This window comes from Aethalodelphis obliquidens, unplaced genomic scaffold (genome assembly GCF_003676395.1).
Source record: "Aethalodelphis obliquidens isolate GAN/ISIS:26980383/991018 unplaced genomic scaffold, ASM367639v1 scaffold41, whole genome shotgun sequence".
Lineage (NCBI taxonomy): Eukaryota > Metazoa > Chordata > Mammalia > Artiodactyla > Delphinidae > Aethalodelphis > Aethalodelphis obliquidens.
Window position 1 is genome coordinate 9,205,431 of NW_020837985.1, and position 22,222 is coordinate 9,227,652.

At 42.4% G+C, this 22,222-nt stretch overlaps 1 protein-coding gene across 1 annotated transcript in view; it reads right to left on the reverse strand.

Annotated features, from left to right (window-relative positions):
- The window catches only part of DNAAF11 (dynein axonemal assembly factor 11), a 122,154-nt gene extending 100,281 nt beyond the window's left edge, over window positions 1-21,873 (reverse strand). Inside the window, exons 1-3 of the mRNA XM_027132489.1 lie at window positions 21,743-21,873; window positions 11,578-11,745; window positions 7,295-7,372 (exon numbers count right to left, since the gene is read on the reverse strand). Of these exons, the coding sequence (XP_026988290.1) occupies window positions 7,295-7,372; window positions 11,578-11,745; window positions 21,743-21,752 (256 nt within the window). The 5' untranslated portion in view covers window positions 21,753-21,873. The remainder of the gene's footprint in view (window positions 1-7,294; window positions 7,373-11,577; window positions 11,746-21,742) is intronic.
- Window positions 21,874-22,222: the final 349 nt, after the last annotated feature.

Below are 22,222 nucleotides of genomic sequence, written 5' to 3' on the forward strand. Positions count from 1 at the left end.
CAGTAGTCATGCCCACTGGTTTCACTAACCCCAGATTCTGATGACTCCCAAACAATAACCCCATGTCTGACCACCCAACTGAACATCACACTCCTGTTTCTACATGCCCGCAAGACATATCACATTCAACATGTCCAAACTGAAGTCTCCATATTTTCTCTCACTCTGTACTCCTCAAGACAGCTTTTCTGCCTTCTTTACATCTAAACTCTATCGACGTCATCACCATTTTGGTATCAGATGTGATTCAACACCAAGAGTCAAGTCAGGGTTAACTAGGAAGTTAACCTAAACTATCCTCTTAGTCCCTTCATGTCATCAGTCATCAAGCCATGCAGATCTTAAGTCCTAACTTCTTTTTACATACTTCTTGTCCACTATAATCCTATTACCAGTATTCCAGTTCAGGTTCCTGTCACCTTTTGCATGCAATATGGTGTATCTCCTAACTCGTCTCCCTATTTTGAGAACATAGGAAAGAAGGAAAGAAGGAAGGAAGGAAAGAAAGACGGACAAAAGGAAGAGAGAGAGAAAGAAAAGGTTTGTCAAGGTGGCTGCTCCTCTTCCCCGCTCTTTCCTTTCCCTTCCCTTTCCTTCCCTTCCCTTCCTTTCAGAACAACTAATTCCTAAAGCCATCAGGGGACGCAAAGTAAAGAAGGAGTAGAGAGGCGAGCGATAGCTACGTTGGTCCAGAGCAGAGTGGTGGAGCCCACACAGGATGAGGACAGTGTGCAGAGGGCTGCCCTGTGCTGGAAGCCGGGGCCCCAGCAGTGAGGGGCATCCCGGGTGCAGGTGGTCTGGCACGAGGGCAGGAGCCCAAGCCCAGTGAGGAAGGCATCCCTGCAGAGAGGGATGGTGGGTAGGAACCTGGGCAGGATGAAAAGAGCATCCACACCAAAGACAGCCAGCCATGGGGTGTCAGTGCAGACAGGATGGGTACCAACAAGGAAGGGCAGCCTGACTTGAGGAATCAGAGCCCAAGGAAGGTAGGGAGGGTGTCCTCACATGACACCCAGCAAGAGGCATTGGACACCAAGTAGAGTGAAGAGGGGTCCGCAGGGGAGCAGCGCCATGAGCAAGGTGTCAGAGCTCGAGGAGGGCGAGGTGGATACCCTAACGAGGGCTAGCGTGGGGATTGGGAGCGTAAGCCAGGAGAAGAAGGCGCCCGCGGAGGGGCCCACCTAGGGTTGGGCACGGAGATCAAGCAGGGCAAGGAGCGTGAGCCATGGACGGGTTGCGCGGAGGGGGTGTCAGAGCTCAAGCTGGCTGAAAAGACAGTAAAGAAGCCTAATGCCCTGGGTCAGAGAGGAACGTCCCAGCCAAACTCTTGCTGAGTTCCTCACCCACAGAACTGGGTGGCGAAAGAAAGCTGTTTCAAGGCACTGAGTCCTGGGGTGTTGTTTTTTTTCCACTGCAATAGATAACTGGAACTGTGAGGCAAATAAGCTAAGAAATGAACAAAGTTCAACAAAGCTACAAAGTGGGGACGGGAACCGAATCCCAGGTCTGCCCAGCTGAAAAGCCTCTCTGAACCTGTCCACTAGAAGTTCTCTTTGCCGACGTCAGCTGTTTATTACTAACGTATCATCATGACCATGACCATGACCATCACCGCAAAACTCTCAAGCTAAAGCTCTGTGGGACACAGTGTTGGGTCTCTAAGCACAAGTGGTTGCAGTCATACCCTTGTGAGGGGTGAGCTGAGGCCTGCAATTCCTACATGGATGGAGAGAGCCAGACCAGCCATCCTCTGGTGGGAGGAGAAAGGGGGAGCAAGAAAGGCCAGAGGTTAGACGTGGGTCAGTAGGCACGTGAGCGTGACCACTCCCCCCAACAAAGTGTTCATTCAAAACACCAGTCACCATAGATGGGCCCATATCCCGTGTCTCATTATGATATCCCGTTACGTGACACGAAAACATAAGCAAGGCGGATAGACAGGGATGAAGAACCTCGGGGGCAGCGAGTGAGAACAAAATCTGCACTTGCCACGTAGGAGGTCAATAGACGATGCCTAATATGAGAAAGAGTAGAGGACGCCCGGTGTAAGCAGGTTACTTGGAAACATGCAGCAGAAGAAGGAAGGGGAGTGGATGGCGGTCGCCTCTAGGGGGCAGGACTGGGGGGTCTGGCGGCATTGACAAGAGGTCTGTTCTTCAACACGAGTATAGATATCACTTTGACTTTTGAGACTGTCCATTGCGTTACTATGGTAAAATATGAATTACTGAAAAGCCAAATAACCAAAATGCACAAGAACAAATAAATACTTTTATAATATTCCAGACTCAGCTACACAGGTGAAGGAAATTCAGTAACTTCATATCTTCAAAAATAAATTTTAAATATGTTGGAAAGGTTATGAGATTAAAAAATATATATATATATTTTTTCAGCATTCAATTTGTCAATAAACAAAATAGGCTCTTAAGTGTTTTTTTTTTTTTTCTCTTGACCCAGAATTTCATTGGGGAGTTAAAGGTCCCAATCAAATACCTCAACTGGAAACAGGTAATTTGTACAAAGCTGTTCAGAACAGTTCTATTCACAAGAGCAAACATAATTAAAAACGCTTCAAGCACCAAACAATAAGGAGTTATTTAAAGCACATCAACATATTTGATAATTCAGTCATTAAAGCATAGTGATGTGAATGAACTAAGCCACTATATGAAGAATGAATATGAAACTAGACATATAAATATAATTAAGTTTATATCTCTGTGCCTGTATGTCTGTTTTACATTGGCCAAAAAAAAATGTTAGATGGATTTTATGAAGTGTAAAGATATATTTGGGGTAGTCTGACTTAAGATACAGGTTACCTGGTATTTCTTAAGTTGACTTTGGGAGACTCTGAGAGATATTTTAATTATGTTTTTCTTCCATATGAGAAAAGACTGACATTTGAAAGACTCCAACAAGCTCAAAAATTCATATAATTTTTGGATTTTGCTGTAATTTTGTAGATGCAGAACCCTCCAAATGTTCATTACATTTTTCAAAGTGATGAATCTTAATTTTTCTTCTACTAGGCCTACACATAAGAAATTAAACCACATCTGCCATTTGAAAGAACTATTCTTGCTGAACTAGACAGGCTTGAGAAAACCTCCCTCCTTCAACTGAGTCCCACCCTTCAGCCCCTGTTCTGTGAAGCTCGAGCTCAGTGGCCCATGGGGGTCTAAAGGCCACTGAAACCAACATGCTGATTTCCCAAGAGGGAGAGTTGACACTAATAGAAACCCCATCTCTCCTTCCAGGTTTTAAGGGTGGGAGAGGAGGGGTGGGATGGAAAAAAATCTTGGTGAATTCACAACAAGGAAAAAAGAAAAAGAAGGATACAGTTATGTTTTGCCATGCAGCAAAACAAACAAAGAAAAATCCAACTTACGTTTTAAATTATACTGAGATTTACTCAAGTATGTGAGCTGAGTATATATATATATCCAACTTCCTCCTCTCTTCCTCAAACATTTAAAATTAAACAACAAGTGCATATTTGCCAAAAGATAAGACACCCATCCCTCCCTACTGCCCATCTCCCCAAACATATCCTCAGACGACCCTGAGCCCGGTGCATCCGTATTAGAGCTGGAAGGCAGAGGACCAAAAGGAAGAAGTGTCCACTGTGGACCAAGTTCTCAAAGCTCAAAAAGACGATAGTGACAATACTGCCCTCTAGTGGTTGGTGGCCGACACATACCGCAAAAACAGAACTCTCCACATCCTTTCAGATACTACTTTCTTAATGAAAATAACAAGCCAACTGAGAATGAGAGTTTTAATTATTTCTCTGACATTATAGATAGACATTTCACTACTAAAAAACATAGATATAGAGCAATTTTTTTTAAGTTTTCTTTTTTAATTTATTTATTTTTGGCTGCGTTGGGTCTTCCCTGTGGTGCGCAGGCTTCTCTTTGCAGTGGCTTCTCTTGTTGCCGAGCATGGGCTCTAGGCGCGTGGGCTTCAGTAGTTGTGGCATGTGGGCTCAGTAGTTGTGGCTCGCGGGCTCCAGAGCACAGGCTCAGTAGTTGTGGTGCACGGGCTTAGTTGCTCCACAGCATCTGGGATCTTCCCAGACCAGGGCTCGAACCCGTGTCCCCGGCATTGGCGGGCGGATTCTTAACCACTGTGCCACCAGGGAAGCGGTAGTGCAAATTTTGTTATTTCATTTGTTCACATGTGGATATGGTAACAGGGTTGGAGAGTGGTAGCTGGGAAAGAGCAAAGGCTCCATTTCTAATGCAGAAAAATGCCAATAATGGAAAGAACCGTCTCAGTTCCAGCACTGATGACGGTTTGGGGGCTTTGACAGTGATGACATTTCAGGTTTTGAGGATGAACATTAAAAATGTATGATGAATATTTATGTCTTTATTGATACATGACCTTGATGGCCCCTGAAATACCGATGTCTACACTAGGAGACACAAATAGGCTAAAATCCAACAGGACTTAAATAATGTCCTCCTAATTTTAGCTTTTGGAAGATGGGAGTGGGGTGGGGAGAGGAGCTTGCCTGCCTCTGCCCCAAGCCCCTGCCCACCCACACAGAGCCCACAGTGGCCCTGCCAGCCAGGCCAGAGGCTGGATATGGAAATACCACCTCACAACTGCAGAATAAGCCCACACAGCCACCTAGTCAACCAAATTCTTTGTGGTTATCAACAGACACCAAGTGTTATTAGACATTTCGAAAAAAAATAACAGCACAGAATAGAAGCCTGCAAAGTAAAATAGGAAACCTCCCAGAATAACAAGACAAAGAGGTTTTAATCGCGGTGATGGTTTCACATGTGTGTGCATATGTCCAAACTCAACAAATTATATATATTCAATATGTGCAGGCTTTTGTACATCAATTATACCTCAATAAAGTTGTTTAAGAAAAAATTGTGCTCTAAAGGACACCAACAAGGAAGCTGACAAGAAAACCCACAAAATGGGAGAATATATCTACAAATCATTTATCTGATCGGATTCTAGCGTTCAAAATAAAGAAATAAGTCTTACAGTTCAGCAGTCAAACAACAAATAACCTAGTTAGAAAATGGGCAAAGATTTTGAATAAAGAAGATTTCTCCAAAGAAGACATACAAATGGCCAATAAGCACATAAAAAAATGCCCAAACTTATTAGTCATTAGGTGAATGCAAATCAGGACCACAATGATATACCACTTCACACTCACTATAGGATGGCTACTATAAAGATAAATAACTACATGAAAACTGAAAATGACAAGTGCTGGCAAGGATGTGGAGAAACGGGAGCCCTCGTAAACGGCTGGTGGGAATGCAAGCTGGTGCCGCTGCCAAAGCAGTTCCTGAAAACAGTGAGACGTACAGTTATCACAGGACCCGTCAATTCCAGTTATCACAGGACCCATCAGTTCCATACCTAGGTGCACTAAGTTAACTGAAAACAGATGTTTATGCAAAAACTTGTACATTAATGTTCACAGCAGCTTTATTCATAGTAACCAAAAAGTGGACTCAACTCAAATACCCATCAACTAATAAATGAATAAACAAAATGAGGTGTATCCATACGATGGAATATTATTCAGCCCTAAAAAGGATTAAGTACTGATGCATCCTACAACATGGATGAACCCTGAACACATTAGACTAAGAAGTTAGAACAGGGGCTTCCCTGGTGGCGCAGTGGTTGAGAGTCCGCCTGCCGATGCAGGGGACACGGGTTCGTGCCCCGGTCCGGGAGGATCCCACATGCCGCGGAGCGGCTGGGCCCGTGAGCCATGGCCGCTGCGCCTGCGCGTCTGGAGCCTGTGCTCCGCAACGGGAGAGGCCACAACAGTGAGAGGCCCGCGTACCGCAAAAAAAAAAAAAAAAAAAAAAAGTCAGAACAGACGACCATGTATTGTTTGATTCCATCTATATTACATGTTCAGAATGGGAAAATCTATGGAGACAGAAAGTAGATTAGGGGTTGTTAGGGGCTAGGGTAGGAGGTGCATGGGGAATGAATGCTAATGGATATGGGGGTTTCTTTTAAGGTGATGAAAATGTTCTGGAATTAAATAGTGATGATGGATGCACAACCTTGCAAATATACTAAAAACCTGTGAATCGTGTATTTTAAAATGGTGTATGTAAGTTTATAATATGTAAATTATATTTCAATTTTCAAAATACTAAATTGTCCAAATATTTCCATTCAGGAACATTTACATGTTAAATTTGAAGCACATTAGAGAGATTAAATGTAAAGAATAAAATTATTAAAATTAGAACTTATATGGACTATATTTGTATCCAGAAACCATAAAGAATCCATAAAGAAAAAGACTGATAAATTGGAGTATATTCATTTCAGAAGTAAGACTTCTGAACAATACCAGCATCATGACTGAAATAAAAGTAGTACACTCAAGAGAAAAGATTTATAACATGTATAACAAGGTATTAATATCTGGAATGCACAAGAGCACATGAAGAAAAATAAGTAGAAAAATGGCCAAAAGATATGAAGTAGTTATTCATGTAAGAAAAAAATATTCAATAAACATCTGAAAGGTTATATGGAAGATCAGTAATAGTAAGTGAGGAGCAAATTTTAAAAATTACTAGAGAACAATGTCTTCTAATCTTTAGAAAAAGATTGCTTATAAAAAGCGCTAGTGAAGTTGGGGGAAAATGGGTATTCACGTGGACCATAGGTACAAGTATATATCAATACAACCTTTTCGGAGAACAAATTGGCAATATTTTCCAAAATATGAGTATTTAAACCCAGGAATTCCATTGCTAAGTATCTATTCTAGAAAAATATTTACACATGTACACAGAGTGAAACGTATTAGGATGCTCATTGCAGCCATGCTTATCATAGCAAAATGTAGAAACCACCCAATTGTCCATCTGCAGAACAACAGGTGGATAACTCAGTCTACAATCATTCCATTAGACAGCCTTCCCCATCCTTCCTGGATCAGAAGAACAAGGTAATTTTATGGAAGAAATTCATTTTGAAAACAATATTCATAGTATGATCCCATTGATACAAAGCAAAATGTAACAAAACTACCTTCTATACACCAAAGCGTTAATACCACTGCCTCTGGGAAGGAAACTGGGTTAGGAAGGGGTGAAGTAGACTTACATTTTTGAATTTGTGTATCTTGTTATCGTTTGACTTTTTACAACAAGAATTGACAAACTAAGACTTATGTAAAATGTTAATTTGAAAAGTCTACCTATTGTTTAAGCAATACTGTTGAAGTCTAAGTTTAATTAACAATAAATTATAAGAAGAAAACCCTTACCTTCCAAATTTTCAATTTTTTCAATGTTGTTTAAAGCTAAATTCAAATATTCAAGTTTCTTGAGTTTGCTAACATTTTCTGAAATATACAAAGAATGGAATTAATTAACCTTCAAGATAAAAGACATTTTTATGTAATCTTATGAAAACGGTAACGAGAATCTAAGGATTATTATGGTTGTCAAAACCATGTTGCTTTTTCAAATCTGTACCTCAGAAAGTAGGCAGATTAGGGGTTGTACTTCAGACATTGTTGGTTGCCCACGCAGCATCCATTTCTCCCTCTGTCCTTCCTAATGGAACCAACCCATGTCTGCTCATGTCTCTACCCAGCTCCAACTCCAGGGGGGTTAGGCTTAACCAAGCTGGCCCAGCACACGGCAATCCCATGTCCCTGGCTAGTGACAGCTCAGGAGCCCAGGCTTAAGTCAACCAGCCTGTGGCAGTCTCCTGGCAATTGTATGATGCAGCAGAAGGCGTGCACACCAAGTACTCCCAATCAGATGAGGAGGAATGATCTGTATTTCATGCTTGCGGATTTCCTGTCTCTTTCTCCTACTGGATGTTAAAAAGGAAGGAAATACTATCTTTACTGGTACTCATAGTCATCTTGCAAACCTGAGGGAACCAGCTGTAGGATGGTTCCACTGTGACTGGTGGAGCATAGAGAAGGAATCAACCAACCCTGGAGACTGGCCTATCTCTAGACGTATAGTTGGGTTAGATGCTAGATTTCCTCACTGCTAACCCATCCTGAGTTGTGTTTTCCTTTACGTGAAGCCAAAATCATCCTGATACAGGATTATTGTTTCTAATAAATATGTAAAGGCCATATAGGCAAGGCAAAAGCATAAATAAGTCAAGGAATCGCTGAAGGGTGGGGCCCTTTAAAAACAGTAAATAATACCATAGCTTACATTACTGAGTGCTTATTACATGCCATACAATTTTCTAAGCATTTTGTGTATTATCTCATTTAATCTTCATAACAATCCTATGAAGTTAAAACTATTGTCGTCTCCCTTATGCAAATGAGAATACCAAGGTGCAGAGAATAAATCCACTTGTTCAAGGTTAAGTGGTAGAGCCAGGAAATCTTACTCCAGAGCTTGGCACTAAATCACTACACTACACTTTAAAAGAAGAGTCCTTTCTAAGATGACATGAATGTAGAAAACCCTGCTAAGAAATGTGCATTTGGGGCAGGCTGACTTAAATAATGCTTCCTCTGGACCATTTTTCGGGATATTATGACGGTCAAACATGATGATTTATAACCGTCACCCTTATCACTACTAATATTTCACCTAAAATTTATAAAATATCATGTATTTCTTTCCATAGAATTCCTGAGAATAACAGTTTACCTCTCCGAGCCTCAGTTTACTCATTTTTTAAATGAGGATTGTGGAATAAATTACTAAAGTTTCTCTCAGCAATTATATTTTTCTAAGTAATACTGATGTTTACAAGAGTTCCTCTAGGCAATACCTGAGCATTTGACAGTCATAGACTTGTAGAGCTCCATGTGCCCAAGATTATAATACAGTGTCTAGTACATATCCTGAACAAAAATACATAAAGTTATTATTGTTAAAATTGCCAGCCCACGATAAAATACCTTTCCTTCTCCACTTTCGTTTTATGTATAACGCTGTAAGTGCGAAAAGAGTCATCTGGTAGAAAAAAAGTTAAGATTTGTTTTGTAAGGGTTTCCTAAATTAAATTAAATTAAATCGAGAACAATGGGTCAAACTGGTCAGGAAAAAACAAAGCTCTATAAGTAAAAATATGCAGAGCTTCTTGGGCAGCAGGAAGGGAGTCTGCGTTCTCGGCCAAACCAGCCTGGGAGGAGTTCTCACCAACTTCTATAACCAGATCTACAAACTTGTACTGGACCAAACCCATCCCCCAGTTCAAGCCGCTCTGAGGCGTTCAGCTTGGGGCTCATCGGGAAGCTGTTACCAATGCAGATTCCGGAAGCCCACCCCCTGAGGCTCTGAACCAGTAAGTCTGGGGTGAGGCCCGAGCCCCATTTTCACAGACCCCGGACAGTCCTCAGCTGACACCTGGAGCCCCACTAAACAAAGCCTGGCTCCACAGCCCACCTGGATCTCCCAGTGAGGAACACAGCTTCAGGAAAGGCAGGTGTTTTGCAAACTTCTACCTCCGTGGCCCAAGAGTGAGTCTGAATCCTAGAGAAACAGTTTTACTTGCTAAAAAAGTGCCTAAATGCCTATGGGTGGAGTAGCACTGAAAAATCCCATTATTAGGATTTAAAAGAGTGTTTAATTTAAGAATACTTTGGAAGCAAAAATTTAAGCTTTCTCACAGCTCTGAAAAGGACTGAAATACTATGCTACTAATTAGTAATTGTGATGGACCCAGCTGTGGAGATGAAAATTTCGGGCACTCTTTTGGAGCTGCACAATTAGGACAACTCTTTAATGCTCTCATGCATAAAAGCTAGTGGTTTTCTATAACAGCCTTTTTAATTGAACAATGCGCCAGAGTTTCTAATTTCTGGTAAAGTACAAGATGCCAAAAATAATTATCTGAAGGAAAAGAAAGAATTTTAATAAACCTTGAAAAATGATGCAAATTCCAGACTTTTTGTATCCCTAGAGCCAATTTTCAATTACCCACTAAGCTGGAGGCAACTACATCAGCAGAGTTTCTCAGCCTCAGCAATACTATCATTCGGGGCCAGGTAATTCTTTCTTGGAGGGGGCGGGGGAGAGGTCCTGGGACTGTTAGCATGTCCCTGGCCTCTGCACACTAACTGCCAGTAGCTGACCCCTTACACACACACACACACACACACACACACATACACACAGCAACAACCAGGTATGTCTCTAGACATTGCCAAGTGGCCCTGTTGAGAAACGCCGCTTATGACGGTGGAGAGTTAATCTTACGAGCCGGCCTCTGGGCTGTAGTGTCAGAACCCACAGGGGCTGGCACTCACTCTGCCTCATCAACCCTGACTCCATCCCTTTTCCGCCAACTCTGTGTGGTTCTCCCCTCTGCTTCTACCTCCACGGGGCTGGCCTGGGGCCCCTGGGCAAGGGACGATATTAATAGCAGAGCAGCTATTTTCTCATGAGCGGGCATAAAGCTAAGCACGTCGTTCCATGTAGCTCTAATATCATGTCTGTGTGTTAGATGTTGTTGTTCCCATTTTACAGATGGCAAGACTAAGGCACAGAGGGACTAAGTTGACTGACTTAGTTTTTTGCAGAGGCAGGGTTCAGACCTGGGTCTACCTGACATTAGGGCCTGCACCTGCTCTTACCACTAAACTACACTGTAGCTTTTCTGAGGTTTGGGGGTCACTCCTCCTGCTTCCATGTGGCAGGATCCCCTGTTAGAGTGTCTCCACAGGCCTCTCTTCTCTCTGTCCCCTTAACTCATTCTTCCCGGGGGAGGAGGTGGCAATTGGATGGGGAGGACCCACTTACCTCATGGGTGAACTGGGAGAAGGAACTGGGCATGCCCAATCCCACCCTCTCTCCTGGGTCTGGGATCTCCCCGCCGGCAGAGGGCACACAGTCTCGACCCGCTCCCGCCATAAAGCAGGGGGCCTGCGTGGGTAGGGGGAGCCTGCATTGTCCAGTTCTGCATGTAAGTGGGTGGTGGGTAGGCTTAATTCTGGGGGCATATTAGGAATCTCACTTGGCTGCAAGTCTAAGCCACATTCTCCAAAGAGTTTTTATCAGTTATAATGCTGATTTTTGGATCTCCATCCTCCTGACTCCTGTTTTTACCTCTCATTTCATTCCAAACTGGAGCAGTAAGCAGGGGTGTAATTGTGGAGCCCCCTCGATATCCAATACTGAGCACAATGCCTTGCACATGTACATTCTCAATACGTATGGCAGACCTAGTTATCACAGGCTGGGATCTGACAAGGATTTACTCAGCTCTCACAGAATCCTTTCAGGTTCACAGAGTGATGCTGTAAAGCCATGACAGACTCCTGGATTATATCCGCCTCTCTTTTAAACTTTTTAAAAATCAGGTTTTAAATGACTACGTCAACTAATGTGCTCCCAGCCATCAACTGGTCCTCCCAATTCCTTGATGTAGATGCCCAGGGCCAGGAGATGGAACAGGCACGAAAAGGTTCAGGGAAGGGTTCCATACACAGCTACTAAGAGATGGCTGTGTCTATTCCTCCATGTCATTCTTTTTCTTCCTCTAAGAATAACACTGCATTTGCCAACATTCTCCCATTCAAAATGTTAAAGAAACCATAAGAACAAAGTCCTGAAGACTTACCAATTTTTCCAATGAGATTATTTTGAAGATAGAGGATTTTTAAATCCCGGCACCACCTGTCAATATGTTCTAGTCTTTCTATTTCTTGCTGATGCAAGGAGAGCTCCTCCAGGGAAAAAATTATACAGTCGTTGTGCTCGGCATTCCGTCTAATAAGATCTTCCGTGACTGAAAGAAAATTTGTTACATATTATATCTCCATCCCCATTAATATTAAGTTATTAATGCATTGGTTTTTCCTTGCAGTTAGATGTGAATTCTCCAGGCCCAAGGCATTCTCAAAGGAACAGAGATCAGAGGAGTGCTTCCTCCTGCTGGGAGTTTTTGTGATTCCAGGGTGACTCAGAAGAAAGATGTGATGATACATTTTGTCTTTCTTACACTGGGATCTACACACATTTCGTTGTATGGATGGAGACCAAGTTGATAGGTAATGACCCCGAGAACGTGGAATCTTGAGGTGGTATCATGTCGAACTGGATGAGACCCACTAAGTAATCCAAGACAGAGAAACCTGCTCCGGAGAGGTTCGGTCGGGCTGACAGAGGGCAGAAATATGAAAGCATCTTCATTCAACAGCCACAGCCATTCAATAAGGAAAGGTTCACTCACTCATTCATTCATTCAACTGGTATTTATTTAACTCGAGTGGAAGAGACAGGAGAGGAACACCCCAGATTTTGCACTGCAATCTTATAAAGCACTTGGTCCGTTTCCAGGAGGCATGAAAGAAGCTGCTCGCAGGAGGAGGGGTTGCGAGAGTCCCCACCCCCCTGACAAGAGGGATGAGTAGCAGTGGGCTGGTCTGATGTCACAGGCCAGGACCATAAGATGATGGTAGCACCAAGGTACTGGAGACAACATCTGGTCCACAGTGAGGGCCAAGAACAGGACACGCACCCTCTTTGTAATATGTACTAAAATCAAGGAGGGAATGACAATGGAGAAAACTTGTATTTTCCAGTGCTATTAAAAATTATTAATCCGTCTGAACCCTCACATTTTAGGTGGAATGTGGAAATGTCACACATCCATCCTACAAGATAGTAAAGATTCATTTACTGCCATTTACAAGGTGCCAAGCACTGTCCTAAATGCTATGCATGTATTAACATGTGAGTATGTACAACGACTATTTATCTTTTCCAAATGAGGAATTGAGGCACAGATAGTTTAAATAACTTGCCCAAGGTCGCGCTAGTAAGTGCTAGAGCGAGGTTTTAAGTGTAGGAATCCGGCACCTGACCACGTGCCCTGAACCACTATGCTCCACTGCCCCAAAAGTGAGGAAATAAGAGCCTCTCAAAATTTCTCAAGCTTCCTAAATGCACAAGCTTCTCTAGCGGAGACAAAGTTCTTCACAGCACCTTCAGCTGCCCCACTTCTGTGCCACATCCTTAAAAGTGAAGTTTGCCTTTTTTGAACAATGTGAAAACATGTACGAACTCCATCATTTGTGTGCAGTTAGCTGAACCCTCTGCTACTTCCGGTGGTAGGAGATGGGGCTACTTGCAGTGACAGTTCTTTGGAAGAAAGATAAGGGAAACGCAGAGGCATGTAGATATTAGGAAGGAATTGTGTTGATCCATATCTCCTAATCATGAGAATTAAGATGATAAAAATCACTATTAGTGGAAAGGGGTGGGGAAAGGTGGGGGAGTTGGCATAAATAACAAATTTACGCGCGCACACACACACACACACACACACACACACACGTGGGAGAGAAGGGGCTCAGATTCACTCAGCACAACAGGGAAGTCTGCCCAACAGCAACAGTTACGCACAAGGAGGATAGATTAAATGAAAATCAAGAGAATCACGGAGGAAGGTAGAACTGTGAAGGTCTGGAATTTCCCAGCAGCCCTTTTCTGAACTCTTCTATATTAAGCAAACTGCTGTGTGGCACATTGTTTTCATAGTTACATATTGTGTAACTCAGGAAACTGCTGTTACACAATACTGCCTCACCTGTGATGGCAAACATCTGTGCAAAAACCAGGGTCCCCAAGAAGAAATGTGTCAGAATACCTACATGGTGTATGGAGATTATAGTGTTTCAGACTTTGAAATGGGAAAACATTTTGTTGTTTTATGTACTATGCAACTTAGACCAAACATTCTTTAACTCCAAGGAGCACTGTTCGCCTTTAGAAAGTCCTACTCTAAATAATACAGCACTGCATTTACAAGACAGCACTCTAGGGACTTAAAAAGGCTTTGGAAGCATTAATATGTCATCATAAGACTATTTCAAGACAGATGGTATTACAGCGCCTATCACATGGTATAGAAGAACATGCCAAGGTACTTACTATATGAAATATACTTTCACTTCCTTATTTTGGAAAAATTCAAACAGCAAAATACAGGATTCAGATGGACTCTGAGAAGTGTCTCACCTATACAAGGTCATAACCAATATGTGAATGAGGTGGTTGATGAACGGTACTAACAATTAGAATCACAGATTCATACTTATCTCCCTAAAAGAATTCTCTTGTGGATTCCAAAGTTTTAACCAAAACTGATGAGCTACCCTAGGCTTCTTTTCAATTCCTTAATATGGCTGGGTTCTCAATAACTTGAGGGAGTTTCAATAAAATGACTTTGCAGGGTAGGGGGGGAAAAGGGCAAGAGGAGAATTTTCTGGAATACTAGAGGTTGTCATGTTGTGTTTACTATGAAAGAGATTTCAGTGTATTGAACGAGGTTCTAGAAACTCCCAAAGCCAACAATTTAGTGTTCACCCTTCAGGTTTTATATCATGTTTTGTAAACAACCCTCTCTTTCTTGCTGGATTAGAATAAAATCAGTAATGTATGTTTCGGGCAGATTCTGCAGAATTTGTAAACATCTTGAAAGATCTAGTGGATACATATACGAAACAGATTTAACATAAATGAAGGGGTTACAAATAGGTGAAGATTTCACCCTGTAGCATCTGAACTTTTTCCTTTTATTGTTTTCCATGGGCATTTTAAGCAACAGGATTACTCATTCGCCCTGCCTTTTCTTACTGACTCATGGTTATCATGAGTGTTGGTGGCCATACTCTACACCCTGATCCCATGACACTGTTAGAGGCACTCACGCAGAGTGTGCTGTTACAAACACAGACAGGGTGTACGGGGCAAGTACAGAAGAATACAGAAAGTACAGTGAGTACAAAGGAGGGAGTGATCCATGCTACTGAGTGACAAGAAGAAGGTCAAGCGAAGCATCGTGGAGAAGAAGTCCGGGCTGGATCTTGAAATGTGAGTAGATATTTGCCAGATAAACAAAAGAGGAAAGGGCACCACAGGCTATGGTAGGTGCTACTGTGCCCAGTTCCCCCCTTCAGGCCTGAAGGATTACTTCCTGCTGCTGGGAGTTCTGCCAGAAGGCAGCCCTCAGCTGCCCACCGTGAAGTCACCCCAGCTGAAGAAACATCTCAACCAAGGTCACGCCCCTTCCCAGGAAAGTCCATATCCAGTGATCGACTGATGTGGGGCTAAAAGGGCCCAACCCTCTCACCCCAACTTGGGAAAACGCAGAGGTCCGTTCCAAGTTCAGAGCTCCTTCCGATTTCCAGGTTGGTTGGCTAAGGCCTTTGTTAAGATGCATCCCAGCCCTACTTCCCTCTCTTGCTTTTTTCCCTACCCACTCCAATGACACTCCCTAATAAACCTCCTGCACACTAGCCTCCATCTAAAAGTCTGCCTCCTGGGGAACCCAACCTGGAAGGGTGGATACCAGAAGTGGTACACAAAAGCAGACGTTAGCTAACATGGAATGTTGAATATTTGTTCCCCGTTGATAGTAACCTCCCATGGTGAAGGGTATGAGCGAGATCTCTGGGGCCTCTTTCATAAGGGCAATAATCCCAATATGAGGGTTCTGTGCTCATGACCTAATTATCTCCCAAAGGCCCCGCCTCCTAATACCATCACCTCGAGTGTTAAGATCTCACCGTATGAATTTTGGTGGGAAACAAACATTCAATCTATAGCAAATGGGATATTAATGGAAGGGAACACACTGGTAAGTGTGACACATCAGGCATTAGGGAAATATGGGGGAAACTGTAACTTTAAGGACAGCTGTATTGGGTGGCTGCCACTAAACACAGTTGACAAGGTAAGGCTGAGAGTGACAATTGAACATTAAAAGCGAGGTGTGAAAACCACAGTGCTACACTGATAGCATATAAAGAGGTTTTCTCCCTGAAAGCAGAGGGCAGAGAACCAGGACAAGGAAAATCATTATATCGTTAATGATTTAATCTAATCATTAAATCATTAGAGTAGCAGAGCCTTCAGGTTCCAGACACGATGGAGTCACAGGCACAGGATTTATCCTCCAGCCTAAGATAACTAAAAATCAAGACAAAAGTGATGCTTTTTTTAAAAAAATTTGTCATTGGGAACTCAAAAGGAGGAAGTATTTTGAACAGAATATAACATGAAAAAAACGTGCATATCAAAATCTGTGGGGTGCAGCTAAAACATAACTTGGAAGAAATTTATAGCACTAAATGCCGATAGCAAGAAAGAAGAAAGGTCCCAAATATCAGCTTCTTCTTTGAGAAACTAACAAAACAAAACAAAACAAATTAAACCCAAAGTAAGCATAAGGAAGTAAATAATAGAGGCTATAGCAGAAATCAATGAAATGGAAAACAGAAAAACAACGGAGAAAAATCAATAAAAATACTTTAAAAAAATGAAATTTGTGAATTTCTTGCCAGACTGATCAGTAAAAACCTGATTATAAGCAAACAAACAAACAGAAACACTTGCAGCAAGCTAGGAAGAGAAGGGAACTGACCCAACTTGATAAAGGGCATCTACAAGAGACCTGCAGCTACCATCCTACTTAATGGACAAAGACTGAATGCTTTTCCCGAGATCAGGGAAAAGGCAAGGATAGCTGTTCTCACCACCTCAACATTGTACTAAAGGTTCTAGCCAGATTCTAGCAATAAGGCAAGAAAAAGAAATAAAAGGCATCCAGATAGGAAAGGAAGAAGTAGAATTATCTCTCTTTGCAGACGGCATGATTGTCTATGGAGAATATCCAACAAAATCTACATCAAAAGCTGGTAGAACTCATAGCAGAGTTTAGCAAGTTTGCAGGATATAAGATCTATAATGCAAAAGTCAATTATATTTCTACATACCAACATCATTTACAATGGTGTCTTATTAAAAAACTGAGTTAAATGGATGACAGAATAACGTAAAACTTAAAATTAGGGAAACAAAAACGTAAGAGGAAAGTCTATGTGAACTGGGGTTAGGTAAAGATTTCTTGGATGGCACGAAAAGCAAAATCTATAAAAGAACAAGTTGATAAGCTGGACTTCAAAATTTTAAACTTCTGCTCTTTGAAAAACACTGTTAAGAGAATGAAAATATAAGCCATAGATGGAGAGAAAATATTTGCAAATCATATATTCTATAAAGGACTTATATGTAGAATATATAAAGAACTCTTAAATCATAAGAAAACAAATCATACATAAGTTTGAGTGGACAAAGGTTTTCATTTTTCTTTGGTAATATCTAGGAGTAAAATAGCTGGGTCATAGGATAAGAATAAAATTTCCATTAATTTTGTTTACTACCGTTTGTCTATTTTGTTTCCTATTGTCTTACCTTATGTTTTCTACTACATTGATTTTAGCTCTTGTACTATTCCAGGTTTCTATTTATTTCTGGTTTAATTTGTAATCTTTTTCTAGTATCTTAAGGTGGAACCTCAGGTTATTTATTGCCTACGCGCTAATTTCCAGAACCTGGGAATATGTTACCTTGCCTGGCAAAAGGGCAAAGGGACTTTGCAAATGTCATTAAGGGTAAGGACCTTAAGATGGGGAGAGTACCCTAGATTCTCCAGGTAGACCCAATCTAATCACACACAGCCTTAAAATCAGAGAGACTTTCCTGGCCACGTCAGAGATTGAGATGGAAGAAGAAGAAAAAGAGATGCATAGAATGAGAAGGATTCAACCCACCATTGCTGGCTCTAAAGATGAAGTAAGGGAGCCACAAGCCAAGGAACATGGGTGGCCTCTAGAATCTAGAAATGGCCTTAAGCTGAGAACCAACAATGAAATGAGGATCTCAGTCCTATTACTGTAAGGAACCAAATTCTGCCAACAACTCAAACAAGAAAATGCTCCTCCCCTAGAGCCTCCAGAAAGGAACACAGTCTCACTGACACCCTGATTTCAGGTAGGGTGAAAATCTACAAGAGCATCTACAAGAGTCTGATATAGGGACTCTATATCAGACTTGTGACCTGCAGAACTGTAAGCTTCTAAATTTGTAGTAATTTGTTATGGCAGCTGTAGGAAACTAACACACTGCTTTAAAGTCTTTGTGTGCTAATTTCAGCACCTCTATCATCCTGGGATCTGTTTTTATTAACTGCTTCTGTTCTTGATCATGGCCACATGTTTCTGCTCCTTGTGTCTAGCAATTTTTAATTGTAGGCTGATCATTATATTCTTCTATTGAAGCGCTGTAGAAAGTCTAGATTATATCACTGTCCTTTAAAAGGAGTAGAACTTTATTCTGGCAGGCAGTGAAAGTACTGACAGAACCTTTTTTCCCTGTTAGGCTTGACTGTATTTTTTGTTAGAGTGGATCTGTTTTAGTTTTGAACTTAGCCCTAGAGCATGGCCATTACTCCAGGGCCCAGTACTTACTGCTAAGGTATGGTTTTCTTGGGGTCTCAAATGAATACTTAAAGGGCTCAGCAAGGTCTTTTAACTCCGGATGGGCCAGGACTCCTGTGTCTTCCAGGACTGCCTGACCTCTGGCATCTCCATTCCATACTCTGCCCCACAGTAGGTGATCTCTTTCAGGTCTCTCCAAGTCTTTGCTACACATGCTCAGCCAGCCCTTGCCTAAATCCTATAGAAAACGTCCCCATGAAGTCTTCTTCCCTCCCCCATTCCATACTGTACCTCCTTCTCTGTATCCTACCCCATAAATTACAGCAACTTCTGCAGCTCAGAAGGCTAATTTCTGCCTTAGCTCTGCAAGACCACTACTTTGCTTAAATTCTATCTTCTTTACTGCAAGTAGGAAAGTGCTTCTACAAAGAAAGCTGGGGTGACAGTGGGGTATGACTTTTGCATTCCCCTTCTCTCAAGGAGCATGGTTATGTCCTACTTGTTGTTCCTGCCCAATTTCATAGTTGCCTACAGTGGAAGGTTAAGTCCAATACCAGTTACTCTATTATAGCTGTAGAAAGAAGCCCTAAAATGTATCATTTTTATGACTTAGCACTTTAACCAAGTGTTTCCAATGACCTGTCTCAAGAGAGTTTCTATGGTACTTATTTCAGACAGTTATTGGGAGGATTAAGTGCCCTATGCATGTAAAGCATTCAGCAGGGGGGTAGTATGCTCTCAAAGAAGGACTGGTTAAGAAGAATTATGCACATGTTTAAATTGTTAAATTTTCAAGTGCACTGTCTGAGCAATTTCACTATGACCACTCATATAAACTTAAATGAATATAACAGTCAAAGTATTTTAATTTTCTTAAGGTACAGAATATTTGTCTAAGCATTCCTCTTTCAGTTACATCAATGAATAATTACAGAAAGGAAATAGCTGTTCTAGCCTTAAAGCTATTGTCAAATAAAGTCATTAAGTTAAGAACAAAGTTAAACAAATTACTACACTCTTTAGTAACCAGTTCAGTTTGAAAATTAAATTAGGCCCTCCATTAAAAAATAAAACAAATTTAAAACACTCTATTTATCCATAATTAAGTGTTTTGCTTATTTCTTAAACTTTGTCTATGTGCTTGGTATGTAAATATACGCAATTTCTTTAAAGGATGTTTTTCTTGGAAGCCCATCTTTCATCAAAAAGCTTTTCCTTATATAGCTAAAATGTTTGTGAAAAGCACTTAGCGATTGTTCATAGGCATGTGATGAACAATCCACATGGTATCTAGCAACGTATCTCATCTCAATTTCAAAGAGCTTGAAATTAGTGGTGAACAACACTGTCCACCAAATGAATTAAGACTTAGAAGTATGAAACAAGAGATGTAAAGTATTTGTTATAAGCAGTTGATGAAGTCTACAATATAATGGCAATGAATAAGGAGGATGATTCTAATGGGAGTTTCCTAGTCAAGGTGAACTGAGAGGAATTAATATAAAACTGATTTTTTCCACTATGTGCCTTTAAGAAAATGAAGACATTATGAAAGGCCACTGAGCTGGAGCCCCAAATTTAATTCTAACCTATCACAGAACAAGTGCAAGGTTCGGGACCAGATGCTTAAACTTTCTGCATAACAGGTTCCATCTGTATGGTTTTACACATGGCATGGATTAGAGACCACTGAGCACTCTTCCAGGGATAACATCCTACGGCTCTGTGGGTACTTAACTTCCCCCAGCAAATGCATACACAGATCATATCTCCATGAGACTAATCACCCTAATTTGATAGTCACAGTAATACAAAATGAATTCTATATTAAATTTTTGTTTTAGGAAAGCAGCTCATTCTTCTCTAAATCATAATCTACACCAGACTAAATGTGCAGAGAAGAACTAATTCTTTCATTTTCCCCTAGCCACTGCCCCTGGCCTTGACACTGCTCTCCCTGCGCAGATTCTGACACTAAAAGTAGTCTCTTTGACTTTCAACATGAGAACTTGCACTACGACCTCTCTTCTCCTCACCAGACCTTCACTTACATTCAAGAGACAGCGTAGTAACATATTAAAGAAAGCCAGCCCTTTCAGGTTCACATCCCAGATACATCACTTACTGTGTGACAATCGGCAAGTTGCCTAACCTCTCTGTGCTTCAGATTCCTCATCTGCAAAATGGAGGTGACAGTAGTGTCTATTTCATAAGATTTTTGTGAGGACTCCAGGAGTTAACACAGAGAAACCACTTAGAACATTGCCTAGAAGGCAGCAAGTACACGACGTACTTGCTGCCATTATTAAGCCATTATTACCATCTTCTCTCAGAAGCCCAAGTTTTTTCTCCTGATGTAGACAGTTCAGAACCGTGGAAAGAGCAGTAAAAAGAATCTTGTATCTTAGTCTTGACTCTATAGTGACTGATATTTTTAAGCAAGTGTTTGCCTTCTTCCTCAAAGGGAGAAGCTCCAGGAGGGCCGGCCCACCTGTTTGTTCACCACTGTGTCCTCAACGCCTGGCACGGGGTAGGAACTCCAATACAATTCTGATAAGTTAATGATTTAACAAATAAAGGTGGACAAGATTCAGAGACAGAGGGCAAAGGATAATCCACAGAAAAGTAAAAAATGTTGATGAGCAAAAAGAAAAAGAAAAATCTGGGACCACAGTATGGGGATGAGGGGAGGAAAAGTGTGAAAGGAAATAACTGGTTTCCGAACGAAGTGTTAACATTTAAAATCACCAGCCCCCTTCCACCACCAGGCTGTCAGCTCTTCCAGGGCAGAAACCCCATCATCCACCACGGTCTCTTGATTTAAAAGTATTCACTATAACACTTTTACAGTAAGTGATAAATTCGGTGGAACTGTATAAAATTGCCACGTGTAAAGGTCAAAGACGGTGTCAATACTGGAAAGGTTCAACCTGGTATAATTGGTTCAATCTAACATAAATAACTGTTAATCCTGCCAACTCAGTCTCTTGGTACATTTATAATCACATTTACAACACCGGCTGTCTGTAAACGTCCTATTATTGCCTACGTTTTGGAGGTGAGGAAGTCTCACAGCTGATAGGTGCCGGAGTCGGTTCCCTCAACCACCAGGCTACACTGCCTTCCCAAAGAGTCCGAGGGCTGTGGTTCAGAGACAGCGACTAGCCCACGCTGCAGGCAAGGAGATGCGCGGGCTCGAACCCGGCGTGTCTGACGCCCAAACCCTAGACCTTCCACTAGCCAGCCTTTCCGTCAAATCCGATGCTTTCCTCCCCCGCCCCGACGCCCACCCCATTTTACAGAACGGGAACCTGGGCCTGGCCGGGGCCAAGCTGCCCCGCCAGTCAGCGGGCGACATGTCACTGCCCGGTCTTTAGAGAGCGAAGGACTAGGCCGGGCTGTGGTCCCGCTGGCGGGAAGGGGCGCCGAGGGTCCCAAGAGGCCCGGGACGATGCCCAGAATGGGGACAATCGAGGGCGGAAGGTGGGAGAGGGCGCTTACTCCGTCCCATGGCGCCTCTCGGGTTCGCGGGCCCAGGAAGCTCGACCAGGACCCCCAAGGACTCCCTGGACGCCTCCTAGCCTCTCCTCCGCGCGCCCGCACCTGGGAGCCATGGCAACGGGGATTCTACGGCGGCCGCGCGGGGCCAGGCGGGGCCGCGTTTGCCGACTCAGGAGGAGCAAGGAGGCGAGAATGGGCAGAGGAGGGGTTCCCCGCGAGGACACAGGGGCACCCCGCAACCCAGACCTAGTCCTCCTCCACGTCCCCACCTTCCACCTTCGCAGACTGCCTCCCTTTCCCCAGATCAACTGGCCGGACTAAACAAAGAACCAAGGGACCCTCTGTTTCCTGAGGGGAGCTGCTTCCTAGGCGTGCCTCTTAGACCGCCCTTTACTTTTTTTTTCTCTTTGTATTTTATTTAACGCCTTCCGGAGCCAGAAAATCTGGAATCGGCCCACACTCCATTTCCCAGAGGTGTGA